At 44.3% G+C, this 26,459-nt stretch overlaps 1 protein-coding gene across 1 annotated transcript; it reads left to right on the forward strand.

Moving 5' to 3' along the window:
- Positions 1-2,513: 2,513 nt before the first annotated feature.
- Positions 2,514-6,816, forward strand: LOC123164730 (two-component response regulator ORR24-like). The gene is made up of 7 exons (XM_044582279.1): positions 2,514-2,652; positions 2,749-2,901; positions 4,896-5,255; positions 5,343-5,359; positions 5,745-5,982; positions 6,331-6,683; positions 6,778-6,816. The coding sequence occupies exons 1-7, from the start codon at positions 2,514-2,516 to the stop codon at positions 6,814-6,816; spliced, it is 1,299 nt and encodes a 432-aa protein (XP_044438214.1).
- Positions 6,817-26,459: the final 19,643 nt, after the last annotated feature.

Here is a 26,459-nt window from a genome sequence, read left to right on the forward strand (position 1 = left end):
CCGGTTCATGCCACGAACCGGTACTAACGGGCATCGCACCCATGAGTTTCCATGAATATACTTGTTTCTTGGATGCATCGAGATTGTGGATTTTCAAAATCCTGAATTCTCATGTGAGTTATGAGATTCTATTGATTGTGATATGGCTGTAAAATATTTTTCTATACGAATAAAGAGATAATCAAATGCATACAATGTACATGATTTTTTTTACAGAAATGGAGTCTATGCACCACACGAAAAATGGAGAAGCAGTGTAAAAAAAGGAAATTTCCATTTCCATTGGGTGGGTTATCACCTTCTCCAAAAAAAATCCTAGAAAGAGAAAACCATTACATCAATACCTCCTACTGGCCTCCATTTAAAGTAATGAGCTTAAGTGGTGCCTCTAGGTCTTTCTATATAGAAATCATTGGTTGCCAATCTGGCCCTCCAAATCCAAACTTTTTTGATTCTCACGACATATATTTGTCGCATAGTGCATTATCTCCTTTCATCTTCATTTGTCATGTGTCGGGTTGAATCATTTCATTTCCATTTTTCACGTGATGTGCTAACTCCTTTCATCTGTCTTTGTCGAGTGGCGCTTTGACTCCTTTCTTCCCTCTCTCATGTGGCACATTGTGTTCTTTCATCTCCAACTGTCGTGTGGCACATTGACTCCTTTCATCTCCATTCGCCAGGATTTTTAAAGCATTTTTCCACAATGATAGTAAGCGCTACCGCATCCCTTAAATCATATTAATAGGATTTGTCAGATCACATGTTGGAATTTCATAACATAATTATTCATGTGCATGAATAATGCAAGCTCCGGGGAAGTTCATAGGATATCATTGATCTCCAATATTTTGCAAAAAAAAAAGAACAAGAAACGGCAGCCATCGTATGCCTACTTCTTCAAGAATGTGTTTTAAGTGGTTGGGAGTTCCACTCGTCTAAATCACACCATAGGATTTTGGTCCAACACTTAAAATTTAAATTTTTTCATTGCTTCTCTATTTATGCGTGATGCGCTCAGAATCAGTAAGCATTGTCATGTTTCCTTTTATGTTTGCTTCAGGCTAATTGCGATAAAGTTTGATTGGATCCTGGACTCCGTCGAGTCTGGGTTTTTGAAAATATTTGAGGTGTATTTCTGTTGGACATGCTCATATAGATGTCATCTATTGCACCTAGCAATTTTCATGTAGTGCATGTTTATATATATACGTACACAAAAGTTCCAAGATCTACATTAAGAAATAGCAAACAACACATGCATACAAATCCACATACACGGTAAAGTATATTTTAAGAGAAGTTTACACATATGTAAAATATATCAATTAATTACACACGTCAAACTATTTCAGAATTTATAAAAACTTTTAAATATGATTTTTATTATTTAAAAATATCTTGGCTCACTGGGCCGGGCCTCCAAATCGCCTAACTCATTCATTGGATCATATATATATATATATATGTATATCACATTTTGCAATTAGTGAGACAATGAACATACGTTTTCAGAAACGGATTTTTTTTATGGTGGGTAATGAAAATAAAAATGGCAGAAACTACAGACATCCGTGGTCTGGACCACAATAAATCCACTCTTCTATCCCTGTATTTCTTTCTCTCTTCTTTGTAAACAATATATTTCTTTCTTTGTTGAATACATAGGCCTGGCACATCATAATAAGGATCAAAGCATAAGCAATCGTTTGGTTCGAATTTGTGCGTTACTCACTTACTCTCGCCCTTAGCTAGGGTGCATCCGGTACTCCCTAGTCTGAAACACCCTTGAACTTATTTTTTGAAGTGTTTTTCTTCAGATAAAATGCCCTTGTCATATTATTTTTCCACAAAGTGATAAGTGGAGAAAGACTTCCACTCCTTGAGTTTAGGCCTTCACATTTTCACGTTGCCATGCAAAAGTAGGTAGGAATCTGACGACTGAGACATGAACCCTCTCTCTGTTCCCGGTCAAAGGAAGCAGGAGCAGGAGCAAAGCAGGAGCCTCTCCTTTTTGTAATTCAAGACCATAACATTTGTGTCCAACATTAAACATTTGGTGAGAAAAGAACAAAAGCAAAAAACAGCAACACCACCCGTGGTTTTGCTCACCTCTCAAGGAAGAAACCATGGGCCGCGGCACAAGCAGACACGCACATTGACATCGCCAGATCAAATGGCGTAGCTGCAGAAATTAAGGAGTAGAAGTAGCGCCTGCACACACGCACGGGGAGAGCGCCTTTGACCTCTGGACCACAAGACTTCCACTCCTTCCCTTGACCCCTCTACCCCTATAAATAGACGTCCTTCCTCCAGCCCTTCTCACCACTCCTCTGAATCCAGATTGTTCAGTAACTTCAGTTGTGTCCTGAGACGAGGAAGCTAATAGAGGTTTCCTTTTGGGTTGTGTTCTTAGATGGCTGTGAGGTTTGTGTTGATTTGTTATTAATCAGTATTTTTCGTGATGGCGTTTGCTTTTTCAGGTGGGAAGAAGTTCGGAGAACATGGCCACGATGGGTGGGGACCGAAGGCAGATGATGGAGGATGCGGCGGAGGACAAGTTTCCCGAGGGGTTACGCGTCCTGGTCGTGGACGACGACCGCGTCTGCCTCATGGTACTTGAAGCCCTCTTGAGATGCTGCAAATACCAACGTGAGTCTCTTGATCCCTCCACTTCGCCATAGTCCACTAGAATCGGGGCCTTGTGATCTATTTGTTTCTCTGCGAATAATGCTTGCCGCTATGCAGCAACGACGGTGATGGATGGAAAGACGGCACTGAGGATGCTCATGGCGGGGAAGCAGCAGTTCGACCTGGTCATCACCGACGTGCGCATGCCGGACATGGACGGCTTCAAGCTCCTCGAGCTCATCCGCCTCGAGATGGATCTGCCCGTCATCAGTACTCTCACTGCTCTCAATTGTTTTTAAGAACGTACTTTTACTCCTCAATCTTGTTGATACCTTGAGAGGATATTAATTTCTTTGGGCAGCGTGTGAGATCCTATATATTTAGGACGATCTTATTAAACCACATACACATGCACTCTATTTCTAACCTGGAAGAGTTCTAAATAACGGGATCCCCATTGAGTCCGAACCAACGGGGTCCCATCTAACCGTTCATTCGTCCGATCGGATGGCGAGTGGGGTAGGAGAGCGGAGGTGGAACGGCACATGAGTTAGTAGGGGACGTAGTGTCGGTTTCTAGCCCAAACCAGTGGGATCCTATCTAACCATCCGTCTGATCGGATGGGGACTGCGGTAGGAGAGCGGAGGTGGAGCGACACATGAGTTAGTAGGGGACGCATTGTCGGTTTCTAGCCTAAAACAATGGGATCCTTTCTAACCGTCCATCTATCAGATCGGATGGATGGTGGGGATGGGGAACAAACGTGGATGGCACGTGATTATGAGATCCCAATTGTTGTTTTTAATAATTAGGTTGATAGTGTTTAGGAGGCTAAAGACATGGTCACTCCAATGGCTAATTTAGCCTAGTGAGAGTCTGTGTCACTCCAATGTAACATACATTCCACATCCACGTGTTCGATGGACGTATTTATGGACTATCTAGAATTTAATTTTATAAATGAGTAGTTTGGCTTAGCGAGAGTCTCTATCACTCCAATGTAATGTAGACCCCACTATCCACGTGTTCGATGGTTGTATTTATGGGCAATTAGAAATTAATTTTATATCATCTCAATTAATTGTAAAATCCTACCTATAGGAACGAAAATAATAATCTATTCATATTTCATTATATGACCAAGTTATATCTAGTTGTTTTCAAAGCTAATATTAAAATTCGCGTTCTACCAATCACACAAGGTATACGATTGTGCCACATCTGTTTTCTAGGTTGCATGAATACTAAAATTAAGAAATACCTATGTTGTATTGATTTTTTTTGCGAATTGTATTGATATTATTAAGATTACTACTCATCTTCATTGCCCTTAAAGTTGTTACTCCTTATGACAATTTACTCTCAAGAATAGCATGTAAAATAGGAGTGCCCCTTTTAAGTACATACATCGACTAGGTTAACCATGGGTAATACCTACACTACTGCATATTTGTTGACTTTGAATAAGCACACTAATTTGTAGTCAAATTACTTTCACAGAAAGTGCAGCCACACATACTTATTTTCCTGAATCTCTACTATTAATGCGCAAAAATCGTCCGAGATAATTCTTGCCCAATCTCTGCCTCGCCCACAACTGCATGCAATTTATTAGCTATATAGTCAATTATCCAGACATTAATTTATGGAAAGTATCATCGAGCATTGGACGAGAGGACCACATTAATTATGGAGAGTATCATTATTCGGACGGGAGTATCATGTTAATTATGAAAAGATAGCACTGGACGGGAGGACCACATTAAGTATGGAAATTGTCATGTAGAATATGTATGCCCTCGTGGCAAGCACAAACAATTAGCTAGCCGTAATAAAAAAGCAATTGACAATGGTGGTTAACGTTTACAAACTAATATGCGTGTGATCACTAAAAATGCTTAGAGCATTACGTGGGCCGACAGATGTTACCTAGTATGCTAGAGAAACATGGCTGACTGCCAATAATAGTACTTGATCTTCAGGTTCACCAATACTTAGACATGATGATGTGATTTCCCTGCGTGGAACATGTTGTGATATGGCTTAGGCATTGTGTTACCGTTATTGTTTTAGCCTTTGTTTCTGTATCTTTCTATTGAATGTGTGGAATTTTTCACATTTATTTTGCATTGAAGCAGAATTATAAAACTGAACATTGAAATGCTTTTCTGTCTATAGGCACTTTGACCAAAACATATGTCCACTTCATAGATTTTGGTGAATTTCTGAATTTTAAATCTAAGTCATTGATCCTACGCATGCAGTGCTATCTGTTGATTGCGACAAGAAGGTTGTGATGAAGGGGATAGATCATGGTGCGTCCGACTTTATGGTGAAGCCAGTGCGTACCCATGAGCTCAAAAACATATGGCAACATGTTCAAAGGTGGAGAAATCCCAAAGCAATAAGCCACATCAACGATCATGACAATGATGTCCAGAGAGTTCAACCAGCGACTACTGACAAGAGTAAGTACTCGGGGAATAAGAGAAATGATGGAGATGATTCTAGCGAGAACAATGAGGGCACACATATATCCGCCATCCACAGAAAGCCCAGGATGACATGGACAATTGCCTTGCATAACAAGTTTCTAGAAGCTATCAACCAGATCGGCCTTGATAGTAAGAACTCACATCTTGTGCCTCATTCATCGACAATGCTGGTGGCTGCTCGATATTTTCATTATAATTTTTATGACATAATTGTAGGGGCTGTTCCGAAAAAGGTATTGGAGCTGATGAATGTGGATTACCTCAGTAGAGAGAATATTGCGAGTCATCTACAGGTTTATTTTCAACCTTTATGCTTAATTTATATGTTTTTGTTACTATTATTCATAGTCTAACATTTTTTCATATATAAGTGCAAGCTTTTATTTTCTGGGGAACATATCATTCAAAGCTCTAGCAATGCAACTACCATGAAGTGTAATTTTAATTAATCGTGTCCCTTAAAATGCGAGGCTTATCTCATATAATGCATGCCCCATATTTTTAGGAGTTTTATCCCATGCAACATCTTCAGTTCTTATTGTACTCACATGTTTACGTTATTTTTTTCGATGAACATCCATCTCATACCTGGTTATTTTTTCTATCTTTTTATTTCAGAAGTATAGATTGCACTTAAAAAGAGTCAAGTCAAATCCCTCTGGTGACGCATATGAAAGATGGACCTCATCGTACAACATGAACAACAAGGGCAACTTCATGCATAATCACGAACATGGAAGATGGAGTGTGTCCTGTGGCGACACTGCCTCTTGGATTACAAACAAGTATGGTTCAACGGGTCACTTGGCTCCGCCGGTGAACATCCAAAGCAACTTCTACATGGGGTCATACCTCCATGATGGTAGAATGCCAAAGTATGTTGGGAAACTACCATCGGATGCGAGAAGATTCACAGGTTTTGTTGACCCTCCCGTCAGCCTATACGACAACATACCCAATGAGATAATGTCAGATGAATTTCCATCATTCAATCATAGTAATTCCTGTGCTGACATCATGCGTGGCAAGATAATGGAGATAAGCAAAGGAAAAACCCCTTCCATTCTTCAAAGTTCATTTGCAAACACAACAGTTGGTGGCGGGAGGTCTCTTGTCGCATCACAGGTTAACTTCCCACATAGCAACCAACTAGAGAGCTTTGCAATGTCATCTGGCCGGCTGCCTCTGCAAAATGAAAAGGCACCATTCATAAGCAACACCACATCAGTGGGAGGCTACATTGAGCAGATGGCACCATTCAACATGGCAAGCAACATAAGCTCAGTAGGAACGATGTTGAATGGTAGCTCTGCACTTGATGCAAGTAGAACTTCAACTAATGATACTCATCTGGTCAACGGTGAAAGAACTACTTCGATGCTTCACAACCTTCAGACAGATGATTTTGTCTCATTGACTCAGCTACATGATGGTGGGGATGGAGCTAGTATTGTTCCTATGCAAGAAGGCACACTTAATCAGCAACCTCTTAATGATCATTTGAATGAAATCAATGCCTTCTCAATGGATGATATACTTTCCAACATGCACATGGAAGTAAGAACTCTTCTCATTTGTACGGATCTATGTGTTGCATATGAATTGTTGAGTTGGACATGTGTACTTAAATAACATTTTTCTCTCAATGTAGGATTTCACTGGAGATGATGCTAGCGTGGAAGAAGCATGATAGTTCTGTATGTTAGGCCGCCCAATGTGTGAGATGGTTGATCAAGAGTATCATGCTCGAGTGGGCTCTTTAAGGCAATAGAGTGCTTTGACAAGTTTGCAAACATAGTGATATGTGTAGCCATTTTCATATACCAGTGGTTCTTTGAGATAAACTTCCTCTTGCATAACATTGAGAATTGACATGTTCTGCACAACAAGCATAAACACCACCCTTTGGAGACTGTTGTGCCTAATACAAGTCTTATGGTGGAAGCTTTTACAATAGGGTTAGCATCCTGATAATCAAACATTAATGTTTCTTGAATCCTATGGTAACAGGGCACACTTTATACCTGGGATAAACTTGTTTCTGGCCCATCATGTTTTTACCTCGACGGGAAGTACTAAGTGCCATGTGTTACTCTTCATTAGAGCCGTATATTCTTCATCCATAGCTTTTCTTCAATTTTTCACTAGAAGCCACAACTAAAGACAACTAAAGATGGACCTAATTTAGTATCATCCATAGAGCGAAGAATTGCCTGATGTGCTCGATGGAGGCATTGGTGGTGGTGGTGGTGGTGGTGGGGTGATCTTGAGAATCCAAGCGTTGTGCTTTAGGGCCTCCCTCACCTTCCAATTCTTTCTCTTGGAAGCTCCATAGATGAGCGGGGCAATGTCTTTAGGCTTTCGCCCAAGAAGCCAAGGATAGTCCCAAAAGGGGGTCCTCACACCGTTACCAACGGTGATGGTGGTGGAAGCATAGAAAACGTTGAGGTCCTCCTCATTGCATGGGTTTCCTATTCCCACCCACATCTTGGTGGGAACCTTCCATTCATATCATGGCCATCGCAACCGGAGAGCCCTCGTAAACTTGTCTTTGTACTCAAGTGGCTGGCAAACATACTCCCAATTGACCTTGCATTTGTTCCCCGTTGTCTTGTCCGAACCGGACCAAAGGAAAGCTCTATCGAGCTTGTTGACATTGTGAAGGATGGTTGGTCGGATGACCAACGGGGTGGTGGGGTAGACCACTTGGGATGTGATCACGGACTTGACAAGAGCCGTACATCCAATGGTGGTGATGTTTTGGCCATCATACTTTGATAAATTGCTTGCAACTTTGTCCACAAGAAATTGGAGATCCATCAACTTTAGCTTCCAAATGGAGAGGTTTTTTTGGTAAGCTGGAATTGGAATCTGTCATGGAAAAGTTGGGCCGAACAATTTCACCACATATCTCCCTTCCTTCTCACGCAGCAGTCATTGTAAAAAAATTTGCCAACTTGTCGTCGATCGTTCCCACCACCCGCCGTGCTACTTCTGCCTTCTGACTCGACCCGTCGCCCGTTCCCCTTCCCGGTGGCTCCCATCACCGCCACCATCCCCGTCGCGCTTAGTTTCTACCCCACCTAGAGGCCATGATGGCCGCGTTTGAGAGATTACTAACGAGGACGGCCTTGACCTGCGCCCTGGAGACTGCGCACGGGACGCACATCTTCAAGATCGACGGGTACAACCTATACAGGGGCTTCGGCGTCGGCAAGTCCATTGAGTCCACTACCTTCGCCGTCGGCGGCTACTACTGGTGCGTCCACTTCTATCTGGATGATCATATGGAGGAAACAAACACCGTGTGTCTGTAGACATCGTGCTCAAGACCGAAGTCACAGAGGTGAGGGTGCTCTACCATATGTGGTTGGTCGACTGACCAGGCCACAGGGCCTCCACTACCATGGTTTTCTTTTTCATCGGAAAAAGACCAATCACATTACAACTTATCTACTTAAATGCTAACCCATGAGGTCTGCACTTTTCTTAGTCACATTGCAAAGTGGGTACATAACTCTGATTTAATTAGAAGAGTTGGATATGAATCAAATCAAGATCACAAGAAGAGGGGGAGGATGACTTCACCGAATATGTGGAGTTGCGCTGCCGCCGCCCACTTTCGAGTTCCCACATCGCTGCTCCTACAGAATGGCCGCCCCATTTTGCACCACTCTATGCGTTCCTTTCCGCCGAAAGAAAGGGGATAACAGAAGCAGACCTAACGGAGAATGCCCTTAGCTGACAGAACTGAAAACTGACGAAGCAGAAAACGACACCTAACACCGAACACAAAACTGGTATTGAATTTTACGCCTACGGCTTCAGACACTAGACTGACTGACGAATAAAATCAAAGACAAAAGAATGGCTAAATAAGGATATAACCAAAGAAGTAAAACAATACCGATGGAAAAGTCAAACGTGACAAATTGATCAAGTTTGTGGAGAAAAATATTTACATCTAGAATGCCAAACATATATCATTAGAATCATCATAAGACGTAGTTTCATAATTCATATAGTTGGTATTGTAGACATAAATAGTTTTCTTCATAAACTTGGTCAAAATTTGACTTTTCAAAAAATCTATATGCACTACATTATGGAACGGAGGGAGTACTAGTGATAGGAGATAATCCCATTTCTTTTCAGAAAAGAATAGAAAGATGACGAATGCTAGTGGCAGAAATGTGGTTACTGCTTTAAAACTTCTTGCTGAAGACCCACACAAAACACCTCCAAACAATAATGAAAAAAATGCAAAACGCTGAAAACCAGACAAAAAAACTTCCATCAAACACAATGGTCTGATGAGTTGGATCTTACCGAAATAACTGAATTTGACAGTATACTGAATACTGAATTTCAAATAATTGAAAAGTGTTACTCCCAGCATTGAAAAAATGGTCAGTCCAAAAATAATCCAAAATACTGGTAAAAACTAAACACAAAGCCTCCATGTTAAAGCTGAACACTAACCAAATGGACTAGCATTTAAAAGGTTTTCAGGCCCCATATTAAATAGTTCTTGACAGTGCCATACATAACCAAACAAAAGATACCTGTAAAAGAGAGAAGACACATAGTTTGTCCATCCCGCGGAGCAACATAGACAGCTGACAGCAGTAAGACATAGATAACAACGACAAAAACTAGAGCATTAACACTGATGGTAATCTTAAATCATGTTGACGACAACCATCATGTCTAGATTGTCCAATGCACTATTCCTGACAGTGATTAGCACCACTCGGCCAACCTATTTTAGGTCTTTCTCCTCCATGAATTCCTCTCAGCCATCCTTGCTGAATGTGATACGACCATCTGGAAAAAAGGAAGTGAGGAAATAAATATGAAGGCTAAAGAAGTGATATGAGAAAATATAGATAGACTAAAAACAGGATGAATGCTAAACTAGCAAACTAACCTACCACTGAAGAAATGAGAAAGCTACAGATTAGTCACAAAAAAGAGAGGAGAAAGCTACAAATGACTGAAACCTGAATAAGACTGAGAATGTCACTAAACCTAACCATGAAATACATAAAATCAATAACTGGAGAAAATTTGAGGACATATATACTGAAGAAACCTGATAGACTGAGGATTGACACTCAAACAAAAACACTCAAACAAAAAATGCCTACCAACTAAACAAACTGAGAAATAAATATCTAAACTGAAGAAAACTTTGAAAAACTGAAAGAAACCTACAATGAAGATGATTGAAACTGAAAACTAAAAACTGAAACACTGACCAATCATCTTTAATTTCCATAAATCACTGAAAAAACTATGAGGGACAAACTGAAAAATTGAAGAGTAATCATTGTAATCATGGAGGCTGATAATAGATAATACATGGAGGCTGATGACTGAAAACACTAAATAATAATCAATGTCTAAAGACTGATGCCAAGTAGCACACAAACAAAATTTGTGAAACTAATGGATGAATGACAAGAGAACTAAAGGAAATGACAGAAAAAACTAATCAATGATAATGGATCTGTCGTGGTGGGCGCACGGCAGATGCCAAGGGATGGCTAAAGATAGGAAGAGGCTCGAGAGCACTGGTGGGCTCCAGAGGCGAGGTCGGCATGAGCGAGCGCGGGACGCAAGGCATACCCAGGTTCGGGGCTCTCCGAAGAGATAACACCCCTAGTCCTGCCGAGTGTAGTTGATGTGTATCAGTACAGAGTTGCTCCTAGAGATGTATGGATGAAGGAGGAAGGCAGGCCAAGGCTCAGGCTACTCCCTCTCCCAGTGTGTGGCTAGTCCAATTGAACTGGTGCTTTCTACTATGGTTCTCGTCGTCGTCTCCCCGTATGCGTGAGGGCTCCTGGGGGGTTTTATAGGTCAACCCCCCAGGGGTACAATGGTAATGTTACAAGGTCGTGGGGCCGGGTTGTCATCGTCCGGGAAGCCGGTGCTGGGACCCGCCGAGTGTCAGGGCTCGCCGGGTTCTCCGGGCGTGCGACCCGCCAGGTGTAGGGCCACTGTTGGCCGTCTTGTCGATCGTCAGGGAGTGGCCGGGTTGAGTCTACTACAGTGGCGCTCCGTCAGGTCGCCGCTTGCTGGCGTCGGCAGTGACGACGGATGTACTGTAGCCACGCCAACCCTGGTCAGCGGGTAGGTGGGGCACTGTTGCCACGCCCGGCTGACCAGACGCATGGGCGGGGCACTGTTGCCTTCTCATCTCTGAATGAAGACTCGTACCATCATACGGCCTGGATGGGACGGGAGCTGACCCGTGGCCGGGTTGTAGAACATGCCAAGGGGAAGCTGGCTTGTTGGGGAAGTCTTGGTGCGCCGGGTTCGGCTGCCTTGCGCCGGCCGTCAGGGCTGGGTCGAGGGATTTGGCCGGGTCGAGGGGCCTGGCCGGATCGAGCGACCCGGCCAAGCGTGAGCCGGCTTGAGGGGCATTGCTGGCCTCGTTGTTTTTGAAAAGGATCCGGGTTCCGTTGCCTGCCTGGGGTTTATCCCCCCGACAGTAGTCCCCGAAGCTGTGAAGGTCCGCCGTCTTCGGATGGGAGGGCCTTCGCAGTAACCCCCCTCGAGGAGGCGAATTTTGTGGCCGCCGGGTGATACGTCTCCAACGTATCTATAATTTTTGATTGTTCCATGCTATTATATTATCTGTTTTGGATGTTTAATGGGCTTTATTATGCACTTTTATATTATTTTTGGGACTAACCTATTAACCGGAGGCCCAGTGCAAATTGCCGTTTTTTGCCTATTTCAGTGTTTTGCAGAAAAGGAATATCAAACGGAGTCCAAACGGAATGAAACCTTCGGGAGAGTTATTTTTGGAACAAACGTGATCCAGGGGACTTGGAGTGGACGTCAAGAAAGAAGCAAGGAGGCCACGAGGCAGGGAGGCGCGCCTGCCCCCCTAGGCGGTCCCCCACCCTCGTGGGCCCCTCGCAGCTCCACCGACGTACTTCTTCCTCCTATATATACCCGTATACCCTGAAAACATCTAGGAGCACCACGGAACCCTATTTCCACCGCCGCAACCTTCTGTACCCGTGAGATCCCATCTTGGGGCCTTTTCCGGCGCTCTGCCGGAGGGGGAATTGATCACGGAGGGCTTCTACATCAACACCATAGCCTCTCCGATGATGTGTGAGTAGTTTACCACAGACCTTCGGGTCCATAGTTATTAGCTAGATGGCTTCTTCTCTCTCTTTGGATCTCAATACAAAGTTCTCCTCGATCTTCGATGTAACTCTTTTTGCGGTGTGTTTGTCGAGATCCGATGAATTGTGGGTTTATGATGAAGATTATCTATGAACAATATTTGAATCTCCTCTGAATTCTCTTATGTATGATTTGTTATCTTTGCAAGTCTCTTCGAATTATCTGTTTGGTTTGGCCTACTAGATTGATCTTTCTTGCAATGGGGGAAGTGCTTAGCTTTGGGTTTAATCTTGCTGTGTCCTTTCCCAGTGACAGCAGGGACAACAAGGCACATATTGTATTGTTGCCATCGAGGATAAAAAGATGGGGTTTATATCATATTGCTTGAGTTTATCCCTCTACATCATGTCATCTTGCCTAATGCATTACTCTGTTCTTATGAACTTAATACTCTAGATGCATGCTGGATAGCGGTCGATGTGTGGAGTAATAGTAGTAGATGTAGAATCGTTTCGGTCTAGTTGTCGCGGACGTGATGCCTATATACAAGATCATGCCTAGATATTCTCATAACTATGCACTTTTCTATCAATTGCTCGACAGTAATTTGTTCACCCACCGTAATACTTATGCTATCTTGAGAGAAGCCACTAGTGAAACCTATGGCCCCCGGGTCTATTTTCCATCATATAAGTTTCCAATCTATTTTACTTTGCAACCTTTACTTTCCAATCTATATCATAAAAATACCAAAAATATTATCTTATTATCTTTATCAGATCTCACTTTTGCAAGTGGCCGTGAAGGGATTGACAACCCCTTTTTCGTGTTGGTTGCAAGGTTCTTATTTGTTCGTGTAGGTACGAGGCGACTTGTGCATAGTCTCCTACTGGATTGATACCTTGGTTCTCAAAAACTGAGGGAAATACTTACGCTACTTTGTTGCATCACCCTTTCCTCTTCAAGGGAAAACCAACGCATGCTCAAGAGGTAGCAAGAAGGATTTCTGGCATCGTTGTCGGGGAGATCTACGCCAAGTCAAGTCAAGTCAAGACATACCAAGTACCCATCACAACTCTTATCCCTCGCATTACATTATTTGCCATTTTCCTCTCGTTTTCCTCTCCCCCACTTCACCTTTGCCGTTTTATTCGCCCTCTTTTCCATTCGCCTTTTTTCGCTTGCTTCTTGTGTGCTTGTGTGTTGGATTGGTTGTCACGATGGCTCAAGACAATACTAAATTGTGTGATTTTTCCAATAACAACAATAATGATCTCCTTAGCACTCCGATTGCTCCTCTTACCGATGCTGAATCTTGTGAAATTAATGCTGCTCTGCTGAATCTTGTTATGAATTCTCTGGCCTTCCTAGTGAAGATGCCGCTACACATCTAAACAACTTTGTTGATTTGTGTGATATGCAAAAGAAGAAAGATGTGGATAATGATATTGTTAAATTGAAGCTATTTCCGTTTTCACTTAGAGATCGTGCTAAAACTTGGTTTTCTTCTTTGCCTAAAAATAGTATTGATTCATGGAATAAGTGCAAAGATGCTTTTATCTCTAAGTATTTTCCTCCCGCTAAGATAATCTCTCTTAGAAACGATATTATGATTTTAAGCAACCTGATCATGAGCATGTTGCACAATCTTGGGAGAGGATGAAATTAATGATTCGCAATTGCCCTACACATGGTTTGAATTTATGGATGATATACAAAATTTTTATGCCGGATTGAATTTTGCTTCTAGAAATCTTTTAGATTCGGCCGCGGGAGGCACTTTTATGGAAATCACTTTAGGAGAAGCTACTAAACTCCTAGATAATATTATGGTTAATTATTCTCAATGGCACACCGAAAGATTTACTAGTAAAAAAGTTCATGCTATAGAAGAGATTAATGTTTTGAGTGGAAAGATGGATGAACTTATGAAATTGTTTGCTAATAGGAGTGCTCCTATTGATCCTAATGATATACCTTTGTCTACTTTGATTGAGAATAATAATGAATCTATGGATGTTAATTTTGTTGGTAGGAATAATTTTGGTAACAACGCATATAGAGGAAACTCTAATCCTAGGCCGTTTCCTTGTAATTCCTCTAATAATTATGGAAATTCCTACAATAACTCTTATGGAAATTTTAATAAGATGCCCTCTGATTTTGAGACTAGTGTTAAAGAATTTATGATTTCTCAAAAGAATTTCAATGCTTTGCTTGAAGAAAAATTGCCTAAGATTGATGAGTTGGCTAGGAACGTGGATAGAATTTCTCTTGATGTTGATTCTTTGAAACTTAGATCTATTCCACCTAAGCATGATATCAATGAGTCTCTCAAATCTATGAGAATTTCCATTGATGAGTGCAAGGAAAGAACCGCTAGGATGCGTGCTAAGAAAGATTGCTTTGTAAAAGCGTGTTCTTCTAGTTTTCATGATAATAGGGATGAAGATCTAAAAGTGATTGATGTGTCCCCTATTAAATCTTTGTTTTTCAATATGAATCTTGATAATAATGGGACTGGAGATGAGTCAACTTTAGTTAAAAGGCGCCCAAATGATTCGGAGTTTTTAGATCTTGATGCAAAAATTGGTAAAAGTGGGATTGAAGAGGTCAAAACTTTACATAGCAATGAACCCACTATTTTGGATTTCAAGGAATTTAATTATGATAATTGTTCTTTAATAGGTTGTGTTTCCTTGTTGCAATTCGTATTAAAATCTCCTCATGCTTATAGTCAAAATAAAGCTTTTAGTAAACATATCGTTGATGCTTTAATGCAATCTTATGAAGAAAAGCTTGAATTAGAAGTTTCTATCTCTAGAAAACTTTATGATGAGTGGGAACCTACTATTAAAATTAAAATTAAAGATCATGAATGCTATGCTTTATGTGATTTGGGTGCTAGTGTTTCCACGATTCCAAAAACTTTGTGTGATGTGTTAGGTTTCCGTGAATTTGATGATTGTTCTTTAAATTTGCATCTTGCGGATTCCACCATTAAGAAACCTATGGGAAGAATTAATGATGTTCTTATTTTTGCAAATAGGAATTATGTGCCCGTAGATTTCATTGTTCTTGATATAGATTGCAATCCTACATGTCCTATTATTCTTGGTAGACCTTTCCTTAGAACGATTGGTGCAATTATTGATATGAAAGAAGGAAATATTAGATTCCAATTTCCGTTAAGCAAAGGCATAGAACACTTTCCTAGGAAGAAAATTAAATTACCTTATGAATCTATTGTGAGAGCCACTTATGGATTGCATACCAAAGATGATAATACCTAGATCTATTCTTGCCTTTATGCCTAGCTAGGGGTGTTAAACGATAGCGCTTGTTGGGAGGCAACCCAATTTTATTTTTGTTTCTTGATTTTTGGTTATTTTTAGTAATAAATAATTCATCTAGCTTCTGTTAATATGTGTTTTCATGTTTTAAATTAGTGTTTGTGCCAAGTAGAACCTTTGGGAAGATTTGGGTGAAGTCTTTATGATCTTGCTGTAAAAAACAGAAACTTTAGCGCTCACGAGATTAGCTACAATTTTTTTACTGGAGAGTGCTATTTAGTTGATTATTTTTGCAGATGATTAATAGACAAATTCCTCACGTCCAGCAATTTATTTCAGAATTTTTGGAGTTACATAAGTATACGTTTGATCCAGATTACTACAGACTGTTCTGTTTTTGACAGATTCTGTTTTGTGTGTGTTGGTTGCTTATTTTGATGAATCTATGGCTAGTATCGGAGGGTATGAACCATAGAGAAGTTGGAATACAGTAGGTTTAACACCAATATAAACAAAGAATGAGTTCATTACAGTACCTTATGATGGTGATTTGTTTTCTTATACTAACGGAGCTCATGAGATTTTCTGTTGAGTTTTGTGTTGTGAAGTTTTCAAATTTTGGGTAAAGATTTGATGGATTATGGAATAAGGAGTGGCAAGAGCCTAAGCTTGGGTATGCCCAAGGCACCCCAAGGTAAAATTCAAGGACAACCAAAAGCCTAAGCTTGGGGATGCCCTGGAAGGCATCCCCTCTTTCGTCTTCGTCTATCGGTAACTTCACTTGAGGCTATATTTTTATTCACCACATGATATGTGTTTTGCTTGGAGCGTCTTGTATAATTTGAGTCTTTGCTATTTAGTTTACCACAATCATCCTTGTTGTACACACCTTTTGGGAGAGACGCACATGAATCGGAATTTATTAGAATACTCTATGTGCTTCACTTATATCTTTTGAACTAGATAATTTTGCTCTACTGCTTCACTTATATCTTTTTAGAGCACGGTGGTGGTTTTATTTTATAGAAATTATTGATCTCTCATGCTTCACTTATATTATTTTGAGAGTCTTATAGAACAGCATGGTAGTTTGCTTTGGCTATAAAATTAGTCCTAATATGATGAACATCCAAGATAGGTATAATAAAAACCATCATATAAAGTGCATCGAATACTATGAGAAGTTTGATAGTTGATGATTGTTTTGAGATATGAAGATGGTGATATTAGAGTCATGCTAGTTGAGTAGTTGTGAATTTGAGAAATACTTGTTCTAAAGTTTGTGATTCCCGTAGCATGCACGTATGGTGAACCGTTATGTGATGAAGTCGGAGCATGATTTATTTATTGATTGTCTTCCTTATGTGTGGCGGCCGGGGATGAGCGATGGTCTTTTCCTACCAATCTATCCCCCTAGGAGCATGTGCGTAGTACTTCGTTTCAATAACTAATAAATTTTTGCAACAAGTATGTGAGTTCTTTATGACTAATGTTGAGTCCATGGATTATACGCACTCTCACCCTTCCACAATTGCTAGCCTCTCTAATACCGCACACCTTTCGCCGGTATCATACACCCACCATATACCTTCCTCAAAACAGCCACCATACCTACCTATTACGGCATTTCCATAGCCATTCCAAGATATATTGCCATGCAACTTACCACCGTTCCATTTATTATGACATGTTCCATCATTGTCATATTGCTTTGCATGATCATGTAGTTGACATCGTATTTGTGGCAAAGCCACCTTTATAATCTTTTCATACATGTCACTCTTGATTCATTGCATACCCCGGTATACCACCGGAGGCATTCACATAAGGTCATATTGAGTTGTAAGTAAAATAAAAGTGTGATGATCATCATTATTAGAGCATTTTCCCAAGTGAGGAGACTATGATTCCCCCACAAGTCGGGATGAGACCCCGGACGAAAAATAAAAAAAAGAGGCCATTAAAAAAAGGAGAAAAAAAGAGAGAAAAGGCCCAAATAAAAAAATGAAAAAATGAGAGAAAAAGAGAGAAGGGACAATGTTACTATCCTTTTACCACATTTGTGCTTCAAAGTAGCACCATGATCTTCATGATAGAGAGTCTCCTATGTTGTCACTTTCATATACTAGTGGGAATTTTACATTATAGAACTTGGCTTGTATATTCCAATGATGGGCTTCCTCAAAATGCCCTAGGTCTTCGTGAGCAAGCAAGTTGGATGCACACCCACTTAGTTTCTTTTGTTGAGCTTTCATACACTTATAGCTCTAGTGCATACGTTGCATGGCAATCCCTACTCACTCACATTAATATCTATGGATGGGCATCTCCATAGCCCGTTGATACGCCTAGTCGATGTGAGACTATCTTCTCCCTTTTTTTCTTCTCCACAACCACCCTTCTATTCCACATATAGTGCTATGTCCATGGCTTACGCTCATGTATTGCGCGAAGATTGAAATTTTTTGAGAACATTAAAAGTATGAAACAATTGCTTGGCTTGTCATCGGGGTTGTGCATGATTAAATACTTTGTGTGATGAAGATAGAGCATAGCCAGACTATATGATTTTGCAGGGATAACTTTCTTTGGCCATGTTTTTTTGAGAAGACATGATTGCTTTGTTAGTATACTTGAAGTATTATTATGTCAATATAAACTTTTGTCTTGAATCTTTCGGATCTGAACATTCATGCCACAATAAGGAAGAATACATTGAGAAATATGCTAGGTAGCATTCCACATCAAAAATTCTGTTTTTATCATTTACCTACTCGAGGACGAGCAGGAATTAAGCTTGGGGATGCTTGATACGTCTCCAACGTATCTATAATTTTTGATTGTTCCATGATATTATATTATCTGTTTTGGATGTTTAATGGGATTTATTATGCACTTTTATATTTTTTTGGGACGAACCTATTAACCGGAGGCCCAGTGCAAATTGCTGTTTTTTTGCCTATTTCAGTGTTCCGCAGAAAAGGAATATCAAACGGTGTCCAAACGGAATGAAACCTTCAGGAGAGTTATTGTTGGAACAAACGTGATCCAGGGGACTTGGAGTGGACGTCAAGAAAGAAGCGAGGAGGCCACGAGGCAGGGAGGCGCGCTTGCCCCCTGGGCGCGCCCCCACCCTCGTGGGCCCCTCGCAGCTCCACTGACGTACTTCTTCCTCCTATATATACCCATATACCCTGAAAACATCCAGGAGCACCACGAAACCCTATTTCCACCGCCGCAACCTTCTGTACCCGTGAGATCCCATCTTGGGGCCTTTTCCGGGGAATCGATCATGGAGGGCTTCTACATCAACACCATAGCCTCTCTGATGATGTGTGAGTAGTTTACCACAGACCTTCGGGTCCATAGTTATTAGCTAGATGGCTTCTTCTCTCTCTTTGGATCTCAGTACAAAGTTCTCCTCGATCTTCTTGGAGATCTATTCGATGTAACTCTTTTTGCGGTGTGTTTGTCGAGATCCGATGAATTGTGGGTTTATGATGAAGATTATCTATGAACAATATTTGAATCTCCTCTGAATTCTCTTATGTATGATTTGTTATCTTTGCAAGTCTCTTCGAATTATCTGTTTGGTTTGGCCTACTAGATTGATCTTTCTTGCAATGGGAGAAGTGCTTAGCTTTGGGTTCAATCTTGCGGTGTCCTTTCCCAGTGACAGCAGGGACAACAAGGCACATATTGTATTGTTGCCATCGAGGATAAAAAGATGGGGTTTATATCATATTGCTTGAGTTTATCCCTCTACATCATGTCATCTTGCCTAATGCATTACTCTGTTCTTATGAACTTAATACTCTAGATGCATGCTGGATAGCGGTCGATGTGTGGAGTAATAGTAGTAGATGTAGAATCGTTTCGGTCTACTTGTCGCGGACGTGATGCCTATATACATGATCATGCCTAGATATTCTCATAACTATGCACTTTTCTATTAATTGCTCGACAGTAATTTGTTCACCCACCGTAATACTTATCCTATCTTGAGAGAAGCCACTAGTGAAACCTATGGCCCCCGGGTCTATTTTCCATCATATAAGTTTCCAATCTATTTTACTTTGCAATCTTTACTTTCCAATCTATATCATAAAAATACCAAAAATATTATCTTATTATCTTTATCAGATATCACTTTTGCAAGTGGCCGTGAAGGGATTGACAACCCCTTTTTTGCACTGGTTGCAAGGTTCTTATTTGTTTGTGTAGGTACGAGGCGACTTGTGCGTAGTCTCCTACTGGATTGATACCTTGGTTCTCAAAAATTGAGGGAAATACTTACGCTACTTGCTGCATCACCCTTTCCTCTTCAAAGGAAAACCAACGCATGCTCAAGAGGTAGCACCGGGTCCGGCAACACGCACTGTGTGCCGGCTTCCGGAAGCCGGATCGCTGCATCCCGGCAGGGGCGGGAAATCGAACAGTCCGTCGAATCTTGGGGAAATCTTTTGGGCTTCGCGCGGGTGCCACTTGGCGCCTGGGAGCCAGAGGGGCCTGATAGGCCACGTGCGTGATCTGATAGGCCACGTGCGTGACTGGACGCGGCGACGTGCTGGGGCGCGCCGCCGCGCGCCCTCGACCCAGGCGAGCGGATTTATTGCGGCGTCCATGGGTCGGTTGCCATTCTTGAGACAGTTATTGCGCACGTACGTGCGCAATTATTGCGGGGAACTGGGAAAGGCGAGCGCAAATGATCCCACTTCCCCACGTTTCAAACCGTGGCTTATAAATTGGGGGGAGGAGGGCGGCGGAAATCATTCTCGCTTGCGCTCCCCTGCCCCTTCTTCCTTCCTCTGCTTTTTGCGACCGTCGCGTGCTGCGACGCCCACCGCTTCGAGCAGAGCTTCATCGCCGTTCTTCTTTTCTCTTTTCCTTCTCCATCCATGGCGCTGCCATCGGGCTCGTGGATGGGCTTGACTGTCACTCTGGACGACATCACCTACCTCCGCACCACCAGGCGCTTGCCGGGGGAGACGAAGGTTGCCGTGCGTCTGCCGCAGGGCGAGCGGGAGTCGCGGCCAGAGGGCACGGAGTGCGTGGTCTTCTTCCCGCACTTCAAGCGCGGGTTCGGCCTTCCGGCGAGTGCCTTCTTCTGTGACTTCATGGAGTACTTCGGGCTCCAGCCTCATCATTGCTACCTCTTGAGCACTGCGTTGGTTTTCCCTTGAAGAGGAAAGGGTGATGCAGCAAAGTAGCGTAAGTATTTCCCTCAGTTTTTGAGAACCAAGGTATCAATCCAGTAGGAGGCTACGCGCAAGTCCCTCGCACCTACACAAAACAAATAAATCCTCGCAACCAACGCGATAAGGGGTTGTCAATCCCTTCACGGTCACTTACGAGAGTGAGATCTGATAGATATGATAGGATAATATTTTTGGTATTTTTGTAATAAAGATGCAAAGTAAAATAAAAGTAAAGTAAAAAAGCAAAGGAAATAACTAAGTGTTGGAAGATTAATATGATAAAGATAGACCCCGGGGCCATAGGTTTCACTAGTGGCTTCTCTCAAGAGCATAAGTATTTTACGGTGGGTGAACAAATTACTGTTGAGCAATTGACAGAATTGAGCATAGTTATGAGAATATCTAGGTATGATCATGTATATAGGCATCACGTCCGAGACAAGTAGACCGACTCCTGCCTGCATCTACTACTATTACTCCACTCATCGACCGCTATCCAGCATGCATCTAGAGTATTAAGTTCATAAAAACAGAGTAACGCCTTAAGCAAGATGAAATCATGTAGAGGGATAAATTCATGCAATATGATAAAAACCCCATCTTGTTATCCTCGATGGCAACAATACAATACGTGCCTTGCTGCCCCTACTGTCACTGGGAATGGACACCGCAAGATTGAACCCAAAGCTAAGCACTTCTCCCATTGCAAGAAAGATCAATCTAGTAGGCCAAACCAAACTGATAATTCGAAGAGACTTGCAAAGATAACCAATCATACATAAAAGAATTCAGAAGATTCAAATATTGTTCATAGATAATCTTGATCATAAACCCACAATTCATCGGTCTCAACAAACACACCGCAAAAGAAGATTACATCGAATAGATCTCCACGAGAGAGGGGGAGAACATTGTATTGAGATCCAAAAAGAGAGAAGAAGCCATCTAGCTAATAACTATGGACCCGAAGGTCTGAGGTAAACTACTCACACTTCATCGGAGGGGCTATGGTGATGATGTAGAAGCCCTCCGTGATCGACGCCCCCTCCGGCGGAGCTCCGGAACAGGCCCCAAGATGGGATCTCATGGGTGCAGAAGGTTGCGGCGGTGGAATTAGGTTTTTGGCTCCGTATCTGATCGTTTGGGGGTACGTAGGTATATATAGGAGGAAGGAGTACGTCGGTGGAGCAACAGGAGGCCCACGAGGGTGGAGGGCACGCCCTGGGGGGGGGGGTAGGCACGCCCCCTACCTCATGGCTTCCTCTTTTGTTTCTTGACATAGGGTCCAAGTCTCCTGGATCTTATTCGTTCCAAAAATCACGTTCCCGAAGGTTTCATTCCGTTTGGACTCCGTTTGATATTCTTTTTCTGCGAAACTCTGAAATAGGCAAAAAACAGCAATTCTGGGCTGGGCCTCCGGTTAATAGGTTAGTCCCAAAAATAATATAAAAGTGAATAATAAAGCCCAATAATGTCCAAAACAGTAGATAATATAGCATGGAGCAATCAAAAATTATAGATACGTTGGAGACGTATCAATCATCTTGGCGCCGGTGCCATCGTGTAGCTCTCGGGCTTCGTCACCCTCTGTGAGGGGTACCTGGCAGTCGAGCCTTCGATCGACCTCTGGGTGCGCTTCTTCTCCCTGAAGCAGCAGGGGCCGAGGGCCGGGAAGATGTCCGAGTGTGGGGCCGCCGTCATCTCCAAGCGGTCGGGCGCTGACTGCCCCAAGATGCGGCTGGAGGATTTTGCCAAGAAGTGGCAGAATTCTTTCTTCTACGTCCGCAACCTCGGCGCGGACCACATCAACTTGCCCCCTTCATCAACTCGCCACCGAGGGAGAAACGGAATTGGGGTTACTACCCAAAGCATCCGTCGCAGGAGGTGCTCAACCTGTACGAGCGGGTGTCGATGATGAAGGAGCAGAAGGGCTCACGGGCACCGACCTCATCACTGCATTCATCGTCTGCCAAGTGTTGTTGCTGCAGCAGCGCAACCACCTCATCGGCGAGATGACCGGGCTTCAGGACCCCAACCGCATGTCGAATTTGCGGCTGGGAGCGGACCAGGTCACCCGCCGGGTTAACGACATCTCCAAGGCCAACCTGCGGGAGGACTGGGAGTTCGGGAAAACTCCGTACCGCCAGGCGAACCCGGCGCCCGTGGTGAGTCCCTGGTCTCCATACTTTGCGCTGCTCATCTTCTTATTTGCCCTGACGTGACGCGGGAGGTGCTTCTAAACGCCATCCAACATCCTTACGACCGGGCGCGGACACAAGTGGTGCGTGCTGCCTCGGAGGGGACCGAGGCCCACGGCGGAGGGGAGGGGGCGACCGCTGACACGGGCGCAGGGCGCCGAGCGGGTAAGTTTGTCTTCATTTCTTGAGTTGTCTGTCGCGAGACGATCTTGGGTATGCTGACGCGAGTCGCCATTGCAGTGGTGCCCGATGGAGGAGGCGGCGGCGCGGCCGAAGCCGGGTCTTCTCGGGGGGCGTCGGCGGCGAGCCGGCCGCACGGGAAGGACAAGGTCACGCAGCGGGCCCCGGCCGTGAAGCATGCGGTGAACCCGGCCGGGAGCGCGAAGCCGCCCGCCAAGAGGAGGCGTGGCACTCCGCAGGAGAGGGCGGCGAGGCCCGCCGTTCCGGTGGTGCCGGGGTGAGTTTCTTTTTCGCCTGAATCCAAGTGGCCGAGCGACTCCGCTTGGCTCTCGCGTATTTACTCCGTCTTGGGTTTCAGGTCGACAATTTCGTTGGCGCTAGCGGTGGCGGATGCCGCGTCCAATGAGGGCACCACGTTCCGGAGGAGCCAGTCCGGCACTGTCGACCGGGTCGGGGAGGAGGAGCGGGTGGATCCGGATCTTGGTCTGGACCCGGCCGACACCAAAGGCCTGGCCTCGCGGGACCGGAACCGGGCTGAGGCGGAGCTGGAGACGGCGTCGACCCAGGCCTGGGTCAACGCTGCAGCGACATGGGCGCGAGCCGACAAAGCCAGAGATGCCGGCGGGGACGGTGGCGGCGGCGACGGTCTTCGTGCCGTCGTCGGAGGGGGAGCACGGTCGAGGTGGTCGTGCGGATGTGGTGGACCTCGACCGGGAGGTCGTGGTTGTCGGGGACGACACCCCGCCGCGGACCGATGTGGTGGAGCGGACGGGGGCTGTCGGAGATGGCGGCGACGCCTTCTTGGAGGAGGTGCCATGGACGGCGCCGGAGGGGACGCCTCAGGCGCCGATGAGTGAGGCGCCGTTGGTGGTGGAGCCACAGGCCGCTTCGGCCACCGAGCCGGCGATGGTGCCGGAGAAGGCACCGGAGAAGGCGCCGGGCGCAGGGGAGGCGGCCAGCGGAGAGCACGCCCTGGTGCTCAGGCCCGGGGGGGGCACCGGGCCGTCGGGTCACAGTCGACGCGGAGCGGGGCCAGCGGGGTCTTCTTCGGGCCTCTAACCCAGGAGAAGGCGACGATGGATGCCGTGACACGGTGCCTGCGAGGGCGGGCAGACCGGATCCAGGCCTTCGCCCAGGCCGAGGTGGAGGAGACACGGGAGCTGGAGCGCGTCGTGTTCGTAAGTTGTCCTTGCTTTCTACCTTTCTTTTTCTGTTGCTTCTTCTTCGTGGGGGCGCGCTAGCGCACCCACTGGGTGTAGCCCCCGAGATTCGGGCCAACTGTGTAGCAGTTGGGTCGAATCTTAAATTGTCCTCTTGTGTTGACCGTTTCCTTCTTGCAGCAACTGGACTCCTACCGGGTCAGCATCTTCAACCGGCTCCTGGAGACGCATCGGCAGCTCAAGGAGCAGCTCGCCGCCAAGGAGGAGGAGCTCCGCGCTGCAGAAGGTATTCTTTTTGTTTGCTCTCTTAGTGGGGGCGTGCTAGCGCACCCACTGGGTGTAGCCCCCGAGATTCGGGCCAATTGGGTAGTAGTTGGGTCGAATCTTAAAATAGTACTTTGTTTCTGAATCTTCCTTCCACAGCCGAGGTGCTGTCCTGGAGGACCCGGCTGATGCGGGCCGGCTTCCACTACGACCGCTCGTTGCCGACGCCGGCTGGCTTGGGGCTGATGTGGCGAGGGCGAGGGCGGAGGCGACGGGAGCCCGGCGGGCGCTCGATAAAGCCAGCCAGCTGCGGGGGCAGGTGGAGGGTGTGATAACCCACAAGTACAGGTGATCAATTGTAGCCTCGTTCGATAAGTAAGAGTGTCGAACCCAACGAGGAGCTAAAGGTAGAACAAATATTCCCTCAAGTTCTATTGACCACCGATACAACTCTATGCACGCTTGACGTTCGCTTTACCTAGAACAAGTATGAAACTGGAAGTACTTTGTGGGTGTTGTTGGATAGGTTTGCAAGAATATAAAGAGCACGTAAATAAAAACTAGGGGCTGTTTAGGTAAAGAACCAATAAAGTTAGTATAGCGAGTGTGGAATAGTGGTGGCAGGAGTTGCGAAATTGTCCCTAAGAAATTGACTACTTTACTAGACCGATAGCAAGTTTTATGTGGGAGAGGCCAGTGCTAGCATGTCATCCCTAACTTGGAATTCTATGCACTTATGACTGGAATTATTAGCAAGCATCCGCAACTACTAATGTTCATTAAGGTAAAACCCAACCATAGCATTAAGATATATTGGTCCCCCTTCAATCCCGTATGCATCAATTTCTATGCAAGGTTGAAGCTTCAATCACTCTTGCCCTCCAATACATAGTCCTATCAACATACAACTAACCCTATGGTGTGATCCATGCGTGCGCTCATATGATGGGCACCAAAGGACAGCTACATAACCACAAGCAAATTAAACCAATCATAGCAATTCACCAATTACCGATAGGACAACGAAAATCTACTCAGACATCATAGGATGGCAACACATCATTGGATAATAATATGAAGCATAAAACACCATGTTCAAGTAGAGAGTACAGCGGGTTGCGGGAGAGTGGACCACTGTAGATGTCTGGGGGAAGGTGATGGAGATGTTGGTGAAGATGACAGAGGTGTTGGTGTAGATTGTGGTGATGATGATGGCCCGGCAGCGTTCTGGTGCCACCGCGAGAGAGGGGGAGAGAGCCCCCTTCTTCTTCTTCTGCCTTGACGCTCTCCCTAGATGGGAGAAGGGTTTCCCCTCTGGTCCATGGCCTCCATGGCATGGGAGGGGCGAGAGCCCCTCCGAGATTGGATCTGTCTCTCTGTCTCTCTCTGTTTCTGCGTTCCAGATTCTACCCTTTCACCGTTTCTGATATTCCCGGAGATCCGTAACTCCGATTGGGCTGAAATTTGGACACGATTTCTATCTGGATATTGGTTTTCTTGTGGCGAAAGAAGGGCACCAACCGCCTTACGGGGTGGCCGCGAGGGCCCAGGGCGCGCCTGACCCCCTGGGGCGTGCCCCTCACCCTCGTGGGCCCCTCGGGCATCATCTCGCTTTGATTCCACTTCCCAAAATTCACATATATTCCAAAAAAAATCTCCGTCAGTTTTTATCCCGTTTGGACTTCGTTTGATATGGACTTTCTACGAAACAAAAAACATGCAACAAACAGGAATTAGCAATGGGCACTGGATCAATATGTTAGCCCCAAAAATAGTATAAAAAGTTACCAAAAGTATGTAAAAGTTGTAGAATATTGGCATGGAACAATAGAAAATTATTGATACGACGGAGACGTATCAGCATCCCCAAGCTTAATTCCTGCTCGTCCTCGAG

The sequence above is a fragment of the Triticum aestivum genome, chromosome 7D (genome assembly GCF_018294505.1).
Source record: "Triticum aestivum cultivar Chinese Spring chromosome 7D, IWGSC CS RefSeq v2.1, whole genome shotgun sequence".
In the NCBI taxonomy this organism is placed as follows: Eukaryota; Viridiplantae; Streptophyta; class Magnoliopsida; order Poales; family Poaceae; genus Triticum; species Triticum aestivum.